This window comes from Talaromyces amestolkiae (genome assembly GCF_001896365.1).
Source record: "Talaromyces amestolkiae strain CIB chromosome Unknown scaffold20.1, whole genome shotgun sequence".
Lineage (NCBI taxonomy): Eukaryota > Fungi > Ascomycota > Eurotiomycetes > Eurotiales > Trichocomaceae > Talaromyces > Talaromyces amestolkiae.
The window spans coordinates 323206-341883 of NW_024468056.1; the positions used below are offsets into that span (position 1 = coordinate 323206).

At 46.8% G+C, this 18678-nt stretch overlaps 6 protein-coding genes across 6 annotated transcripts; 2 read left to right on the forward strand and 4 right to left on the reverse strand.

The window, feature by feature from the left end:
• Positions 1-300: 300 nt before the first annotated feature.
• BHQ10_008681 (uncharacterized protein) lies at positions 301-4543 on the forward strand (the record flags this gene model as incomplete). Its single annotated transcript, XM_040881513.1, has 4 exons — positions 301-3070; positions 3139-3256; positions 3332-3561; positions 3771-4543. The coding sequence occupies 4 exons, from the start codon at positions 301-303 to the stop codon at positions 4541-4543; spliced, it is 3891 nt and encodes a 1296-aa protein (XP_040737183.1).
• A 2458-nt stretch (positions 4544-7001) lies between these two features.
• BHQ10_008682 (uncharacterized protein) lies at positions 7002-9382 on the forward strand (the record flags this gene model as incomplete). The annotated part of the gene is made up of 4 exons (XM_040881514.1): positions 7002-7147; positions 7208-7461; positions 8306-8682; positions 8759-9382. The coding sequence occupies 4 exons, from the start codon at positions 7002-7004 to the stop codon at positions 9380-9382; spliced, it is 1401 nt and encodes a 466-aa protein (XP_040737184.1).
• A 1004-nt stretch (positions 9383-10386) lies between these two features.
• Positions 10387-11510, reverse strand: BHQ10_008683 (uncharacterized protein; the record flags this gene model as incomplete). Its single annotated transcript, XM_040881515.1, has 4 exons — positions 10387-10405; positions 10473-10603; positions 10667-11368; positions 11436-11510. The coding sequence occupies 4 exons, from the start codon at positions 11508-11510 to the stop codon at positions 10387-10389; spliced, it is 927 nt and encodes a 308-aa protein (XP_040737185.1).
• Positions 11511-12209: 699 nt separating this feature from the next.
• Positions 12210-13004, reverse strand: BHQ10_008684 (uncharacterized protein; the record flags this gene model as incomplete). Its single annotated transcript, XM_040881516.1, has 1 exon — positions 12210-13004. One exon carries the CDS (start codon positions 13002-13004, stop codon positions 12210-12212), a length of 795 nt encoding a protein of 264 aa, XP_040737186.1.
• A 488-nt stretch (positions 13005-13492) lies between these two features.
• BHQ10_008685 (uncharacterized protein) lies at positions 13493-15141 on the reverse strand (the record flags this gene model as incomplete). The annotated part of the gene is made up of 2 exons (XM_040881517.1): positions 13493-15006; positions 15066-15141. 2 exons carry the CDS (start codon positions 15139-15141, stop codon positions 13493-13495), a joined length of 1590 nt encoding a protein of 529 aa, XP_040737187.1.
• Positions 15142-15894: 753 nt separating this feature from the next.
• BHQ10_008686 (uncharacterized protein) lies at positions 15895-17879 on the reverse strand (the record flags this gene model as incomplete). The annotated part of the gene is made up of 5 exons (XM_040881518.1): positions 15895-16439; positions 16501-16693; positions 16759-17161; positions 17225-17660; positions 17720-17879. The coding sequence occupies 5 exons, from the start codon at positions 17877-17879 to the stop codon at positions 15895-15897; spliced, it is 1737 nt and encodes a 578-aa protein (XP_040737188.1).
• Positions 17880-18678: the final 799 nt, after the last annotated feature.

Consider the following 18678-nt stretch of genomic DNA (forward strand, 5'->3'; position numbering starts at 1 on the left):
AAAGCAAGAGGAAACCCACCTCAATTGTTGGTATTAGATTTGATATATCGAATGTAACGTCATCTCCAGTACAGAAAAATACAGGATAAGTTATTGGCAATGGTTAGGCTGGCAGGAAATACTGGCCAGCTGAAACGGGGCATGCTATCTTTTCTCTTGCTATGAAGGAAAATGCTATTCAATGCTATAACTTTCTGGTTTCACCCCCTTCTCAGCTCATCATTATACCACTAAGAGAATTCATCTCATTTATAAGGGCTCTCTTACCTGAACACCATTGTCCTTTCGAGATATCTGAAGATGATATTTGGAACGCATCCTGGCAGCGTGCTGCTGGCGGTGCTGCTCATCTCTCAATTGGGCATACGTTTTATCCGTGCTGACACGCTGCCATTTGCTGTCCCAACAGACTTGGAGCATTACCTTTCAGCGCATCCTATATCCGTCAAATCTGTCAATGAAACAGCTAACCAATCGACACGGCAAAGCCCTCCCCAAAATACCTCGGTGATCGTCAATCCCAATTTGTTCAAATGTCCCGTAAGTTGCGCTGATGCTGGCACTGAATCATCTGGTTGGACGGTCTTTCATGATTTAAAACGTCTTGCATTATGTAATCAATCTATGCTCGTTGATTTCGCCATTCACAATCCTCTCGATGATCCAAATACCCATATAACACTCTACACATGCTCCTCTGTTGCAGCGGGAAAGGGAAAGTTGTGCACGATCCCTGAAGAAAACACTATCAAAGCGAATCAGACTGTACAGCTGGCTTGGTCGGAATCCAAAAGTGCCGGAGATAAGACGAATGGATTGGCTGCAGTTCAGCAGCTACAGTCATATGTCGAAGCTGACGACTCCTGCGGCGAGGACATAATTTTTGCCTACTCGCAGGATGCAGTAGTTGGTCTTTACGCTGGTGCGGAGATCACTGGCCAAAATCTTACAAACTCTTTCTTGGAACAATTTTCGTCTTATTTACAGAGCAATCCCGTGCCAGCATCACTTATCGCCCAGATGTGCATGTCGGATCAGAATACGAGTTCCAATTATACCTTAGGAGTGGCTTTGAGCAGCGATGGAGACTGGAAATCAGTGCAAGAAGCAGTGCAGACATGGAGTCAATCTAGCTGCGTTACTGGCTACGATCAAACCATCAACTGGAATACTTTAAGCTACTTGATCCCCCCTGAATCCCCTTCACGGAGCAATAAGACGTCGACGAATACCAATATTATTAACAGGGCCTCAATTAAACGAGGTAGTACGGCACCTAGCCCTTATGCAAATGGAACGTGTTACATACATACAGTGGTTACGAACGACTTATGCTCAACGTTGGCTGCCGAATATCAAATCACCGTCTCGGATATAGAGAACTGGAACTCAAATACATGGGGATGGATGGGCTGCAGTGACTTGCAGCTCGGTCAGAACATTTGTCTGAGCAACGGATCAGCTCCAATGCCCGTAAACATTCCCAATGCCAATTGCGGGCCTCAAATGAATGGCACAGCTGTAGCACCTGCAGGAACCGATTTAAGCACTTTGAACCAATGTCCTCTGAATGCATGCTGTGATATCTGGGGCCAGTGCGGAACTACCTCAGAGTTTTGTACACCAAGTAATTCTACGACCGGAGCACCTGGTACTGCTGCGCAAGGCCAGAATGGCTGCATCTCGAATTGTGGTACAGATATCATCTATTCTGCTCCTCCAGCGGAGTTTCGACGCATTGGCTATTTTGAAGGGTTTGATTTCAACAGACCTTGTCTTTCTGAGAGTATTCTGAGTGTCGATACAAGCCAGTATACACACATTCATTTGGCTTTCGCTACTTTGAATGCAGATTTTTCGGTGAATCTTACCTCAATGGGGGATAATTTTGACCTTTTCGCTGGGCTCTCAGGTGTCAAAAGGATAATCTCATTTGGCGGCTGGGACTTTTCCACGGATTCTTCTACCTACGATATCTTTCGAGAAGCATTTAATGCTGATAACAGACCAAAGGTCATTCAAAATGTGATCCAGCTTTTGAATGACTATGAGTTGGATGGAGTAGACTTTGACTGGGAATACCCTGGAGAGCCCGATATCAAAGATATTCCACCTTCAAATTCCCAAGATACTGACGATTACTATTTCTTCTTTGTGGACCTTTACAATGCCATGTTTCAAGCTAACATGGGCAAGACGATTTCCGTCACGGCTCCTGCGTCGTACTGGTATTTGCAAACTTTCCCGATTGATGCCATGTCAAAATATCTCGACTACATCGTTTTCATGACTTATGATCTGCATGGTCAATGGGATTACAGCAATAAATTTGTTGATCCTGGATGTTCAGCAGGTAACTGTTTACGATCTGATGTCAACCTTACAGAAACCCTGAATTCATTATCCATGATCACCAAAGCCGGTGTCCCGTCTAACATGATTGCTGTCGGTGTTACCAGTTACGGACGATCTTTTCAAATGACAACCCCAGGGTGCTACTCTGAGATGTGTACGTATACTGGGCCAAAATCTGGTGCGCTTCCCGGACCATGCACGAACACTGCAGGGTATATGGGCAACGGCGAGATAAATCAAATCATTGCACAAAATGCGTCCGGTTTACTGCAGTTTCAGGATGATAGCTTCTCCAATATCGTTGTCTATGGCGGAGATCAGTGGATTTCGTACATGGATGACTCGAACAAGGCCTCGAGAACGTCGATGTATCAATCTTTGAGCTTCGGCGGAGTTGCGGACTGGGCCATAGATCTTCAAAAAAACGGATCATCACTCGGTACAGGAACTAGCGATACGAACAGTTCGGGGATTGTGTATGTCCCTCCCAGCGTTTGGACTGACGAAAACCCGACTGTGAATTGCATTCCGCCTTGTTCGTTTATTCTTCCCCCAATCATCCTTGACAGTCCTACGATCGTACCCCTGCCCTTATTATCAGTATTAGTCACTATTTCCACTGTGGTGACAGTCACCGAGACTTATGGGACAACAGTGACCACGGTAGGTTCTTACTCGTCTCAAACATTTCCCACGGTGGTACCAATACCAGCATGTAAGTTGAATACCTGGCATTTTTTTAAGTCATACAAAGAGCAAGTCGACTGATTCACCATTCAATAGATACTGGCAATACCATCGACGTTTGGGGAGTCCCAATATTAAATACCGGATCAACTACTGGGACAATTACCGCTTGGCCGTCTATCCAACCTTCACCTTTTCCCATAGTGATTACTCCGTATGTACTCTCATGATCACTTTGGCAACAGCGGAAGGATTGTATTTTAAGCTCTTGCTAACATTAAATTCGCAGAGTATGGGATGGCACAACCCAGGTTACGGACGGAACAGTCACCACCTACACCTCAACGGTCGTTGTATATGATTCATACACTTGGACCAGTAGTGGAGGGATCGAAACGTATGGTGGAATAACAAATATTATTGGCGGCACCACAGGAACTCCAGTCACGGCGATTATCACTCCCCACCCATACCCTGCTGAAGATTGGGGCATTTCTGGCAGTACAACAACGTCTGGAGGTACAACGACATCTAGCAGTACAACGACGTCGGTAGTAGCCGGCATCATACCTAGAAAAACAGCAGCCTATTCCAGTGCTAAACCCAAAGTAAGCTGTACATCTGGTTGCGGTCATAAATGTAGGTTCTTCCCTTGGCTTTTTTCTTTTTCTTTCCGAAGTTGTATTATGAAGTTACCTTCCTCTTCCGGCTGACTATAAATATAATAGGCAAACATTTTTGTGACCCTTTTTGTCCGATTTGTCCTCCTGGCTTTGGCGGTCTAGGAGGCCTTTTCGGTGGAGGAGGACTGGGAGGAGGAGGAGGAGGAGGTGGTGGTGGTAGTGGTGACGGGGATCCCAGCGAGAGCCAAAGTACAACCTCCACTTCTTCAAGTCAATCTGGAGTCACTATACCAGGCGGAGCCACATTTACTGCTGATCCAGTTGTCACCCCAGTTGGAAGCGCTGCGCTCGCCGCGCTGCAGTCTGATATAGCTTCTGTGTGGAATTCCCTTTATCCACCACAAACCACATCTCCGACAACTACATCTACGCCGAATCCTACAACTACTAGCACCTTGAATCCAGCTTGGCCCACGAACACAGCGATCAACGTTGGCAGCGGCTACTGCTTTACGCAGCAGATGGGATATGTTTCATTCAGCTTAGACGATGCGAAAGGAGCTATAGGACCATTTTGCAACGCTAGCTACGTCCTTGAGCCAAGCAACACATTTGGGTTTGTTGAGAAATACGATGCAGGCTCATACAGTGTCTCGTGTACGGCTCAGTGGGCAAGGGATCAGACGGGCTGCGGAGCTATGCAGGCATATTCATTTGCTAATGACGCCATTAAGTATGAACTCTGCCTTGCTACATGGTCAACGGATTTCTTTTGTCTCAATGAAGAGGCTCCTGCCTCATCGAGCTACGGGGGAGGTTACGTTTATAACTCTGCAAGTGGCTGTATCTTGTTAGAGCTATACGCGGAGTCTAATTAGCGCAGTACTTGTACAGGGGGTATCGAGTCGTGCGGTAGCTTTGTAAGTATAAGTCATGCTTTTCAAGTCTAATTGTCTACTTGCCCTTGCACAACTGGCATTCTTTTTTCGTTGCAATTTTTGGATCATACCTAGGTAGGAAAACTTCAACCTTGGAAGATTATGTATGGTTTTATATTGAGCCAAAGCCCCGATATTGTGAGTCCAGCTGAAAAATTGTCGCATGGATTGATTTGTAACTCTGAAGCCTGTATCAGACCTAAACTAAATGCATAATATTTTCAAACTGAAACTGCGTGTAAAAAAGGCTGAAGTTACCCCGAGTACGCTCTCTTCTCCACTAAGCTAAACTGCGTAAATTTTCTTCAATTCGTTTCACCCTTGTCTTCAAAGCCTGCCCTCAGCTCATTGAACTTGGGATCTCTCTTGACCTTATGCGGAGTATAGGATTTCTGCGTTTTGTACTTCCGGTCACGGGAGTTGTTCCTGTATTTTCTCAACAAAGTCTTGAGGTTTTTCATTTTTGGCTGATGTTTTCTGGAATGGGATGGACGTGTGGGCGTCCAAAGCTCCTCACGCGTCTCGCTGCGAATCCTAGTTTGGACGTCTCGATGATCTTAGCAGGGGTAGAGACCGAGCAAAAAAGCGACAGCGCAGAAGGCGGCCTCATTTGTGAGTATGTATACACGCTGTTAATGCGGTATGCCACCAGTGTTGAGAGAATTGAGACTCTTGCTCGGTCTCTCGAGGAAGGTTGCGTCCCTCTCAGGTGGTGGTTGTAAGGTCAAAAGTGAGATCTTATCGCAAGCGCTTCTAGATATCTGCCTTTGATGAGTCGATCAAGATCTGAAATAGTCTTCATACGTTCTATCTTTATGCTAGCTATAGGTTAAGATAATCTTTCTACTAGCACAACGCGCAGCGAGTTTGGGTGTCCGCATCGCAATTTATGGAACTTTGTTCCTCTTTGAAAGATGGCTGTAATTTGCAAGCACCCTGAGAGCGAATAATTGGGGTAGAAGGAGTGATTATCAATAAGGATTACTCTTAAGTTTTGGTTAGTTGAGGTTGAAGGGTGGGTTATAGAAGAGCAAAAAAAAAAAATGAAATGTGCAGTATCTTGCTTGATAATATGAGGAGGCAATAGAGAAACTATGTCGGTAAAACGAACTTCTTCTTTTGATACAGGTATATTTGCCTGTGTCGAGGAGAAGCTACGAGTTAGGGTTTGATAATTCTACTTACTGTATCGTATCCTCTTTGCCCTATTCTTCTTCTATAAAATTGTCTTCATTATTTTCTTCTTCGTCACCTGATTGATCAGATTCTAGCTCTTTCTCTACGCCTCTCTCTTTTGGAAGTAATGGGTTGACTGATGGAAATCCTTCACATTACGATAACACTTGAAACAGAGATCATAGTCACGGCAGTGAAGACAGTGGGAAAAGGTGCCCCAGAGTCCCTAAGTTTCATTTTAGCTATCACTTCCAGCAACACGTCGATTAGGGAATCAATTGAAAGACCACAAGGTGGAATCATACCATCAGACACCCATCACAGTAACCAGAACACTAACCAGAACAGTCTATACCTGTATCCGTTAAGTGGAAGTATCTGTCCCATGTCTCATGTTCTTCACCGTTGTGGACATATCTCTCCTTGATATCTGGAACCAATATTTCCGTGATGTCAGAAGAAGCCCCGTAGTATGGAGCTACCTTGAGCGGGGACCAACCTACCTGGTCACTTGCGAAATGTGAAGTCAGGTAATAAGAAGTGAAATGAACAAACACTTCAGCGAGCAGCTTCTATCATTTTATGAGGTCCATCGTGAATTGCTGCGTAACATTCGATACATTGCTTTCGACACAAGTTTGCCTCGATGCGCTACTGCATGTGTCGCGGTAGGAGCCCAACAGACTAACAAGGCTTTTGGGAGAAAGCGGTCCTTTGAATGATGATTATAATCAGAACTTGAACCCGATGCTTACATATGTCCTACCTACTGGAGTAAAGTTGAAGTCCAACTGATGGAGAGATCTCCAAATTAGGGCGTGATATTCTATTGGGTTAGGGCTATCGTTAAGACATGGAGCAGGCAGCACAACAAGTCACCAGTAAAGAAGAACTCTAAAGTGATACTCTCCTCGTACCTGGAATCTGCCTTGCTGTCTATCGCGGCACAGTAAACGGGTCCTCAGACTTGGTGAATAGTCGGAGTCAAGATCGGGGAAAGGCGCGGGTGGCTTAGCAACACAAGAGCATCAGTGGGTAATGTCATTCATGACTCATCACGTCGACTTGAATGAAGATAAATAGAGTTTCTATCTCTAGGTCAATCTCTTGTGCTCTCAAAAATAAATCATAATCAGTACATATAAGGACATTGCCACGAGACAAACCGTTTAATATCATACTTGGGATCATAAAGCTAAATCAAACGACAGCAACCTTCGACATGACCACACCGACATCAATTGACACCAACAATCCAGTCTACTTCTGGAGACCAGAAGGCGAATACGGTTTTCTAGGACAATGGTGGCCATCGTCATTCTCATGGAAAGACGGCGACAAGGAATACACTTACGCAAATGCAGAACAGTATTTTCCTCCCTCTCAATCACTTATTCGAGATATACGTCTTCTAACCTTAATCCTTAGATATATGATGCATCGCAAAGCACTGCTGTTCGCCGGTCTAGATCACCCCATAACTCTTCAAATTCAAAAAGGCCGGAAACTCCATCCTCGCGCAATTCGAGACTTGGGCCGACAGATCCCCAATTTTTCGGATGAGGTGTGGCAGCAAAATAGGTATGGGATTGTCTTGGAGGGAAATTATTTGAAATTTTCGCAGGATGACGAGCTTAAAGAAAAGTTGCTGGCAACGGAGAATCGGGAGCTGGTTGAGGCGAGTCCGAGAGATAGGATATGGGGCGTTGGATTTGAGGCGAGATATGCGAGTGACAATAGGAGGGAATGGGGACTGAATTTGTTGGGGAAGGTGCTTATGGAGACCAGGGAGAGGTTGGTGAGAGAGAAATTGCAATGAGGAGCTCTTGAGTAGGCCTAACGGTGATGTTGAAAATGGAAAATCCTGACGGAATCGGAAAAATAATATTCAAGTAAATTCCTCCCTATATTCGTGTTTTACCTGAAAAAAGCCTCCGGTGGCTTAGTGTAGCACCAGGCGACGAAACTGTGACTAGATGCCGACGCCGTCGAAAACATCCTTGAGGGAAAATTTGGATATCTTCATATTATTCATGGCAATATGAAAACGTTAGCCAACAGGGCAGGCTACCCACGAAGTGGAAGATAAAAATCCGTAGTACACCCCCGCAGATCAGTTATGATTAATCGGGGTATAGCTTGTATATTAATGTTCTTAATTTCCAGCAGCTTGCATGCCAGGCGGTAAAGCCGGATTGCCATTCATTCGCGAATCGCTAGCGTATTATGCTGCGTAGCGAGTAGTCTGAGACACTGAGATAACTCAATGGACTGGTATCTGAGTCAGCCCGCATGGCATATTTGTAAAGTTGGGTTACACTTTATAAATCACCCTCGCACACTATCGAATGATGAAATCATCCAAGGAACAATCATGACCCCATCCTCCGTGATTCTCATATTCTATGTATGAAATAAATGACGGTGAAAGTACGATTCAACTCAGAACTTTGACAAGAACACACTAACAATCTCATTCGTGTCTGGCTCGTCATTAAAAAATGCTGTATCCAACCCGGCGTCTAGGAAAGGACGGCCCTGTCGTAACTGCTATCGGTTATGGCATGATGGGCCTCAGTGCATTCTATGGAAAGCGTCTACCTGATGAACAGCGCCTTCAGTTCCTAGACCAACTCTACACTTCTGGTGAGCGATTCTGGGACACATCAGACGTTTACGGTGACAGTGAGGATTTGCTGGGGAAATGGTTTAGCCTTAACCCTGGTAAGCGGCAGCATGTTTTCCTAGCTACAAAATTCGGCAATATGGGTGGTGGGAAGGCTCGGACGGATCCGGGCTATGTGCTAGAGGCGTGTGCAAAGAGTTTGGGGAGGTTGAAGACAGATTATATTGATCTGTACTATGTGCATCGTGCAGATCCTGGAACGCCGATTGAGGAGACAGTTCGTGCTATGGATCAACTTAAAAAGTAGTATTTCCCCTTTCTGTTAATGCTTCAGTCGGCATTAACGACTCCAGTGTAAAAGGCTGACGCAAAATGATAATAGGGAAGGGAAGATTAGATATCTAGGATTATCGGAAGTCTCATCTACTACTCTCCGCCGGGCCCATACTGTATCTCCCATCTCCGCCGTGCAGGTCGAGTACAGCCCATTTTCGCTAGAAATCGAGCTCCAGGAGACAAACATTCTAGCAACTTGTAAAGAGCTAGAGATCGCTGTGGTTGCATACTCCCCTCTTGGAAGAGGATTTCTTACAGGGCAACTAAAGAGTATTGATGACCTTGATGTAGATGACTTTCGGCGCCAGGTGCCACGCTACTGGCCGCAAAACTTCCACCACAATGTAGCCCTGGTGCACGACTTGGAGAAATTTGCAAAGCAAAAGGGTCACACGACTGGTCAATTAGTCCTAGCTTGGCTGCTACGGCAGTGGGATATGGTCATCCCAATTCCGGGCACAACAAAGTGGATGAACTTTATTGAGAATATGGGGGCCTTGCAGGTTCAGCTAAGTGATGATGAAGCCAAGGAAATCAGAGATGTTATCGAAAAAGCCTCAGTAGTTGGTGATCGGTATCCAGATGGCTGGGCGCAGACACTGTTTGCGGACACAGCTCCCCTTCCGCAGCAAAAGTCCTAATCAGACCTTGTGAGACCACTTATAATGTGGAATAGCCTCTTTTATTGTTTTTTACCTAGCTTACGTGTCGCCAGCTATGTATTTATTCAGATTGAGTGTGGAATCAAATGATCAAATCAGCGTTCACTTACCCTAGCACTTTTGAAGTAGACAATCCGGCTATGTGACCTGATCTCAGTGACTTATTATCTGTATGGAAAGGCAAACGTTGTTTGGACGAAAGATCCTCTGGATTGATGTACTAGAAACATGAATAATAAGGGTCATATACACTTGAATAGATGGATGGATGTTCATTCACCCTAATTTCTCGCTACATTAACAGTATCCCTGTACTTCTGATCAAAATAATCATCGATTTTCTTACAGGCTAGGTTTGCGCCTCGCTTAGGGGTCTTTGCCCTGATTTCTGCTTCTGTGGGATCAATATACGAGCCTGGTGCGTGTGCTGGTGGCTCAGCAGAGCTCGATTATCTGGAGGCTTGGTGCCTATTTTCAGTTTGAGTATGGCAGCAGAGCCTGGTGGGCGGCCCACGGTAAAGTTTCAGCCCATTTCACGCCGTAGGGCAATGAAGTCGGCCCTAGCCCTTGAGTTGGAGTCTACTGTGCGTGCTCCCAGTCACTGTTTTCACCAAAAGGTTTGATTTTGGTATCACATTTCGTCATGCGTATTCGAAATTCAAGATCAGTCGTCCATGTTAAATAGTCATGGAAAGATTTTGGAGCTTCAAAATACGTATATTTGCAAATGAACTTTAGAATAGAGTGACTTTGCCCGGAAGCATGTATAGTAGGTGCATAGTTGCTAGATGCTAGGGTCTGATATCAGTATTGATATTGACGTTCCGACACCAAGGTTTTTTAGGGCAACAGTACAGTATCCCTATGTATTATACACGCAAATGTCATTGTAATTTCGCTGTCATTCAAACTATATCGGAGTATACCCTAAATACAAAAAAGAGAAAGCTAGGACATCTTCCCAGAGCCAGCCACCGTCGCATTTAATCTAATGTCGTAGGGCTTCACAAACAGTCAGCAAAAGCCTCACATCACAACAAGCAAAAAAAAGAAAGAAGAAAAAACTTACTCCCAGCCATGATAGTCATACTCATCCGTCTCCAATACCGCCAACTCAGAATCGGACAACTCAAAATCGAAAATCTTGGTGTTCTCCACGATACGGGATGGCGTCACAGATTTGGGGAGTGGATTGAAGCCCTACCATCAAGGAACGCAGACATTAGCTATGAAACCGGTATCCCTATGAATGGTTACACGCACCTTCTGCAAACTCCACCGCAGGAGGATCTGAGCCTCCGTCTTGCCGGTGCGTTTAACAATATCCTTCAACGACGGATCATTCCAACGATTTGCCTGCGCCAACGGAGCCCATGCCTGAACCACAACGCCTCGTTTCTGGCACCAGTCAATGATATCTCTGCGTTGCAGCCAAGGATGAAGCTCGATTTGGTTGACACTCAAGACTCCGCCTTTACCCTTGCCGAGCTTTGAGTCTGTGTCTTTGATGTACTTCTCTAATTCGTCGAGGTGCTGCCCATACACATCAATATAAGAAAAGAAGATGCCAAGGGTAGTTAGGAGACATACCTGCACACCATAATTTGAAACTCCAATACTCCTCACCGTGCCCTCCTCGACAGCCTCCACAAGCGCCTTCCAAGCCCCCAATCTACCCTCCTTTCCACCAAATGGGGCATGCAATAGCACCAAATCGATATACTTCAACTGCGCTACTTCCGCTAAGCTCTTCTTTAATGCCTCCTTGGCGCCTTCATACGAGATTGACTGCGCTGGTACCTTTGTTGTGAAAAAGACCTCTTCACGGGGGACACCGGATTTGATGATACCGTCCGCGGAGGCACGTTCGTTGCGATAAAAGGCTGCGCTGTCGATGTGACGATAGCCGGCTTTGAGTGCCTCTTGGACTGCGGCGCTTGTCTGGCTTGGAGGAGTTTGGTAGACCTATTTTTATGTTAGCTCATTGTCCATAACTAACAAGTTTGTTTGAGGTTTAGGTTGGATGTCTTACTCCGAAGCCTAACACGGGGATTTCGAAGCCCGAGTTTAGTTTGTAAGTGGACGAAAGGGTGAGTTGGCGAGTCATTGTGGCTCAATTATCTGCTGAATCTTTGATAAATCCCTCTGATGATGAGAATGATGTGGATATCTGATTCTCTGGATCGACACCCTTCTTCTTATACCTTTTTCTGTTCCAAAATTTTTGCTAATTTGTAAGAGCCCCGCCGACGTCAATCTTATTCATAAGTCTAAGAACCTTTGTTCTCCATTAATCGGAGAGATTGGAACTTGCCAGATGGTGTTACAATAAGACTGAATTGGTAAGCCAAATAGTCAAACTACGTGACATCGGTGATAAGAACGGACTTCAACGGGCTTAGCAATAGTGATTTGACATATCGCATAATAATGGTAATATCGGCGTCAAAAGGGCGTCATGTAGTACGTGCCCTAGGAGCATGTTGATTGGGTCCGATCTAAGCCCGTGGTGGAGATAAGCCCATCGGACGGTCTTTGTGATCACTGATCATTGTGAGACTAATTAATCAATTAGGTCAGATATGGGGCAAACTGCGACAAGGGTCTTACATACCTTGACGTAGGGAAATAGGTAGCGAGTTAAGCGGGGATTGCTAAATGATTTCTAAGCAATATACGTACGAGGGTCATTTGGCATCCAGCACAGTGTTGAAGGATGGATGTATGTCAACGTCGAGGTGAATATAACGAGTTGTAAACGTACAAGCGGAGTGATAGTATAATACAATCTATTTAGGTATCTAAATCAATGCACAATCCGAATCTCCCCATGCCCATGCTCCCACTCTTTTAACCCATCTCTCAGACTATACCAAAACCTCAACCGCACAGTCTCCATCTGCGCCGTCTCAATGTCCCCTTCATCAAACGCCTTTTGCAACTTCGCCACTGACTCCTCGATCCGAGCCGCATTCTCTGAACGGAGTCGGTGGACAGTAGCCTCTGCCTCCCCAACAGGTGCAGACGATAATTCCTCCACCGTCTCCTGAACATCCATTATCTCCATCAGTGTTTCTGAGTCAAGCGCGTATTTCGATGCGCCGTCCTCCGCCAAAACGTCAATGCCGTGTATCTCCGCAAGGAGGTATTGCGCGCGACTCAGCGGGTCGATCAGAGTGCGATATGCGTCGTTGATGCGAGACGAGAGGGCTTCGGCGCGTTGCTTTTCGGGGCCCTGGGGAAATTTGTCGGGGTGCACGGCGCCTTGGAGTTGAAGGAACTCACGACGTAGGGCAGATACGTCGAATGTGAATGGCGAATTGGGAGGAGGTCCCCGAGGGAGAGTGTTCGGGAATATTGTGTAGTGGTTTGTGATGTCGGGGGTGAGGGTGCTGTTGGCACTTTGCTGTTCGCCGGGGCTTCGGTCTGGGTAAGAGTATTTTGATGTCGACGCCAGACTGCGTCGTTGCGCGGAGGGTAGTTGGAGTGTCTTCAATGCGATCTGCTTGTGCTGACATAGAAGACAGACTGGTCGCGATGGTGAATATCCGACGCGCACCGACGATAACAGCCTCTGTGGCCGCAGCGTAGCTCCCCGCATGTTATTCGATATAAAGCTACTCAATGATTTTAAGAGCACAAACCGGGTGCGTAGAGACGTACAGAAATGGAGAGTGAAGATGCTCGGATTTAAGGATTCAAGGTTTGACTATTTAGATTAATCCGAGCATTCGGACTAACTAAGCTAAGTAGCAATGCTACGTCACAATGCGGACGCCCAATTGGCCCGCTATGCCCCATGGGCTTTACCCTTTTCGGCCTCTCACTGAAATATACATATCAAGCTGGATGTACGTACATCGACTGTAGCACTCGATGAGGTCGCTGATGATACTCTGGAGTAAGCTCGTGTGTTTGGTGAAACGGTGTGCCTCGTGCTATGGTGACTGCCACACCTTGTCAGCTGGTGGCCAGGTTGAGACGTCAATCCGCGAGCAAGAATAGCGACTTTCGTATATCGCAAGTGTCTAGCTGGTTTCCATTGGTGGTCTGACTGAATTGCAGGATTGTCACATAATGATATCCTACTTATTCGATACCCCAAAGTTTGACTGTGCGATCATGACTGGAACTCGCAATCCACTTCGCATCAGGACTAATATCCACGCTCAGCACCTTATCCGAATGACCGCTCAACGACTTCACCAATGACCAGTCATCCGCACTAAACACGTTGATATTCCGATCAAAACCAGAGCTGACAAAAAAAGTGCCCGCCTTTCGCGGCTCTGGTGATCCATCCGTCTCCATAGCATCTCCATCTCCATTTTGCGTTGTTGTAGTCGGAAGATATGAATGCGCTGAATCGCCGCCTTTATACCATCGAACATCCGAGACGACGCTTTTGTGCGCTCCGATGCTACCGCTGCAGTCGACTTTGCGTAGATCCCAGCATTTTACCCATCCGTCCCCTGAACCGGTGAGAACGCGATAGCCATCAACCCCCCAGTCTACACCGTAGATTTCTCGAATGTGGCCCTGAAGCACCATTACCGTTCGACCCGTTCGCAAGTCCCAAATTCGTCCGTAGCTGTCCAACCCTCCACTGGCCATCAACGACCCATCCGAGTTGAAAGAAACTGCATAAACTTCTTTAGAATGACCCTCCTGCAACAATAATTCCGTTGTCGTCTCAACATCCCACAACCTCCAGGTTGTGTCATATGACGCAGACGCCAAATATTTTCCCGACGGATGAAACTCCACTCGACAAACACGTTCCGTATGTCCCGACAACGTCGCCAGAGGCTCTTTCTTGTCTAACGACCACAAATTGACATTTCCCTCCCCACCTCCCGAAGCCAAATTCAGCGAAGACGTCGAAACATTCGACGTCGACAATGTCGCGCCCGGAAACCACGACAGTCCCGTGACTCTATCATTATGCCCCTTAACACTAAACTTCTCCTCCAAGTTCGGCACACTAAGTAACTTGATCCCACCCGCCCAATTCCCCGTCGCAATCGTCTCTCCATCCGGCGCAAACCGTGTGATACTAACAGGTCTATCCGCCGCAATCTGCGATCCATACAGATCAAAACCTTGCAACTTCTCCTTCACAGCTTTTCGATGCTTAATATGCGTTCGAAGTGGGATCTGCGACTGCTCCAACTGCCATGCCACGCGCGCCTTCGCTCTCGGCAACGAATATAATGCAATCTTTTTTCGTGCATCGAGCAACTCCTGCGATCCTTCGGTATAAAATTCTTCTTGCTGATCACCTTCCTCTTCCTCCGCGACGTCGGTCTCCGTAAACGTCGTGCCCTCGCGCATCATATCGACATCTTCGCTGCCGGCGAGTTGCTGTTCTTGTATTGTAGTCAATAGCTCTCTTAGGCGGTCTCGACGATCGGCTGGCCCTTCGCCGAAGAGGGTGATTGGTTCACCCAGTTCGCGGAGGCGTAGGCGTACGCGAGTGTCGTCTGTGGGAACTACGATGGCGGCTGCGCGGCGTTTGCGTTCGAATTGTGAGAGGAGTGCTGAGGCGCGTTCCGGTGCGATTCCGGCGCCGGCGGAGGGGAGATCATAGTCGCGGTCGGTGGCTGAGGTCGTTAGTATGCATGTAAAACATAGATTTCAAGAAGAGGAGGGAGAAACCTACGGAGATCCGCGAGACTGATGCCCATATCTGTGTCTGCGGCTTCCTCCACATACGCCTGCCTCGATGGGTGCATCATCTTAGCTATTTACGACCACGCTCTGATATCAATCAAATAACGAGAATTATAGAATGTAGCGGCGTTATGAAGTGTCGTGGAAAAGAGATGTGTGTCGTTCGGAGCTCCTGTGGTTCTATTCAACTTTTTTAGAGCTTGGATTGCGGGCGAAGCAAAAGCCGTCTTTAGCTCACAATACCGTTTTCGTATTACGGTAATTAATACACGGGCGTTCATATTGTGCCGAGCTTGAGTCTCTAATGCACGGATGAAGTATGCTATTCATTACTTCTTCCGTATCCTCCCAACTAAAGTCGCACGCAACTAATTTCAAGAATAGAAAGAACAGAGACAAGCTCATCACCACCAAGTGTAGAGCAGAACAGACATTGAAGCTATTATTATATGCTAAGGATATAGTCAAGTTCTTGCATGATCGTGAACTTGACATGACTCAACTTGAAGTATGAAAGACTGATGGACCTCATCACGCAAGATGTAGAAATACTGCAATGTGGTGTTGAACCCACACTACAAGAACGCGCAGATTTTGATACACAACCGAAGGAGACTCGAAGGCTTTTCTGGAATGGTACCAGGAAGATACTAGAAGAATGAATAATGAAAATAGAACACAATTTAGGAATCTCACCTCGGAATACAAACACAATACAACAAGAAAGTAAACACCAAGTCATAATTGTAAGAACCATCGACAATGAAAAGTTGAAAGCAGGCACCACCAGAAAGAAACCGACATTATAGAATAATAAATCAAGCGGACGACTCTTCCGCAACCTTGGGGGCATCATCAGCTGCCTCCTGCGTTGCTGTTTCTTTTTCAGCAGGCTCTTCAGGCGCTTCTGGCTTGTCTTTTGGAACTTGGGGCTCAGCATCGACCATTGTATGGTCCTCAGGAGCTTCGCTCGGTTCAGGCTCGATGACCTTGCTCTCAGAATCGTCAACTTTAGCCTCAGCTGAAGTAGCTTCTTCAGTCACGCCATTCGTCTCAGGCTTGACCTCCTTATCAGCAGGGCCAGCAGGAGTTGGGATATCCGAATCGAGAAGGGTTTTCCATGCTTGTAGTACATCGACGCATCGCTCTCTGAATTTGTACTGTTCCTCCTTTGGAATCGAGGGCAGTTTGATGATACCTCTCAAAACTTTGTTGATCTTCGTTTCGCGGATGATAGACACCTCGATTTCACCGAATGCCTCCAACTCAGACAAATACTTTGTCATTTGCTCCATCTCTTCTTCTTTCGGCGCTTGGTCGCGTTGCAAGAAACCCTTCTGCAATTTGTGACGAAGGAAGAGAACTGACAGACACAAGTCAGCAAATGCATGGTATTTATGAGTGTATCATTTGGCAAGACATACCTTTCCTCTGTTTGTTGGCTTTGGCTTCCTGGGGATCGATTTGCGGAGTCTTCTCTTTCGGGGGGGCCACGATCTCCTCGCTAGACTTCTCTGCAGCTTTCTTCGCCTTGGTCGTCTTTGGCTTCTCGGCGGCATTCGGATCTTTGGGTGTGCTCAATTTGAGCTTAGTTGTCGTCTTGGGAGTTTTGGCAGGCTGTAGATAGTAGATGTTAGCTTCGATCTACATGAAAAACACAACATAAATGATAGTATTCTTACCTTTTCGTCTTCGACGTCGCTTCCAGCTTCCTTCTTGCGCTTCTTGGGCTTGGCCTTTTTGTCTCCCTCCTCTGCATCAGCCATTTCTACGTCCTCGGTCTCAGCTGCAACGCTCTTGCGTTTTTTCTTCTTTTGCTCTTTGGCGGCTTCCTTCGCAGCTTCCTTCGCAGCTTCCTTCTCAGCTTTCAAAGCTGCTTTCTCTGCCGCGGCAGCTTCACGTTCTTCGGCCTCTTGTTGGATGGCTCGTTGATGATCAGCGAGCAGGCTCTTGAAGTATTGAAGATCGTGGCCTTCGGCGGCGACCTTGTATGCAGCAATCAATTGCTTTTGCTTTCCCTTTTCACTGACTTCTTTGCATTGCTCTGGGTCTAGTGGGCTGAGGTCGGTATTAGGAATCCACGCACTGTACAAATTGATTTGTTAGCCATCACCTACAAATGACAAATTTTCGTCAGTGCCAACTTACAACTCGTTTGTCTCCAAAAACATGATCGGGAAAGTCCGGTCGTACGCCCGTCTTCCTCCATCAGCATATGCTTCCTTGTATGTGCCATCGGCTTGCTTGGTCGTTACCGGGCGAGTGTTGAGCAAGCTTAGTGGAAGCATCTCCTCGTCACAGATGATCGAAGGCCAAGGAGGAAAGCTCTTCAGTCGCGCAAGGTAGTATTCTCCGGGAGCAGCGTCCAGATGTGTGATACGTTGCGACGACTTTTTCTTGTTTAGCTTCTTTGTTGAAGACGGTCCGCCCACAGACTTGCGCTTTGCACTCGATGATTTGGGTGTAGAGACGCCGTTGACTTCTGGCGCTTCTGTCGAACCTGCCTCTTCATCGCCGCGGTTCAGTTCCACCGGTTCTGCAGCGGTCGCTGCTGCTTCTGTGTCCTCTGGCTTCTCCGCAGTTTCTGTTGACAAAGTAAGTTAGCTACGTGACAATTGCCTCCCGACCATTGGTGCAACAAACCTGAAGGCTTTTCCTTCTGTTCAGTTTCGGATTGTTTGCCATCATCTTGTTTCTGAGCAGATTCGATTGTGGTCGATTCCAGCTTGGATTCAGCTGCCGCAGCGCGCGAATCTCCAGCGTCGGCGGCGACAGCAGGGGTGGCTGGAGACTCTTCAGACATGATGCGCAGTTGTCGGGGCCACGGATTTGGAGTCAGAGTGTATTACAATTGCGTGATATTAATAGAGAGATGAGATGTGCGACGTCCGGTAGATGAGAGGGCGTGTTGCTGGCAAGGTGAGGTAGGTGGAGGAAGGTCGCGCAAGGTGACTGTGGCGGGAGTCGAGAAGCCGCAAGCGCAACGCGTATGTGGAGAAATCCGCAAAAGCAAAGCTGTCTTAGCGTCCAGCCCAAACGGTTTATCCGCACGACTTCCGACAACGAACGACTCTTTGTACTCCGTGAATATTCGATCTACATATGTATAAGTTGGTGATACTGTTGCTGAGCACAATCAAATCAAGCACTGAACTTGCACTCTCTCCACCCTGGACAACCAGAAGCAAGTCTTGTGAAGGAATTCGCCGTGGTCCACGCGCCTTCCTTAAGTCCGGAATCCAGTATGTTCACGGGAGTAACAATTTTAGAGCGAATCGATCGATTGAGTAGAATAGTGCAGGGTCACGTTGAAAAGGAAGCGAGTGGCATCGATGTTGTCGAAAAATCTAGGAGCGAGACAAACCGCGCAGGAATCAAGGTAGCATTGACTCGTCCGTAGATAGCATTGTCTATCGAATCGCGCTGATTCGTGCTATTGCTCTGCAACTGAGAGACACAGTCGGTTGGGCGTGGGGTTACATAAGGCTTCTGGCAGCAGAGAAACAATGGAGGACAGACCAATACTTCAACAGAACACAATGAAAGAGGCTATTCTTATGATTTGGTTGAACGAATCATCACATGCTTGGCTTGGCTGAGAC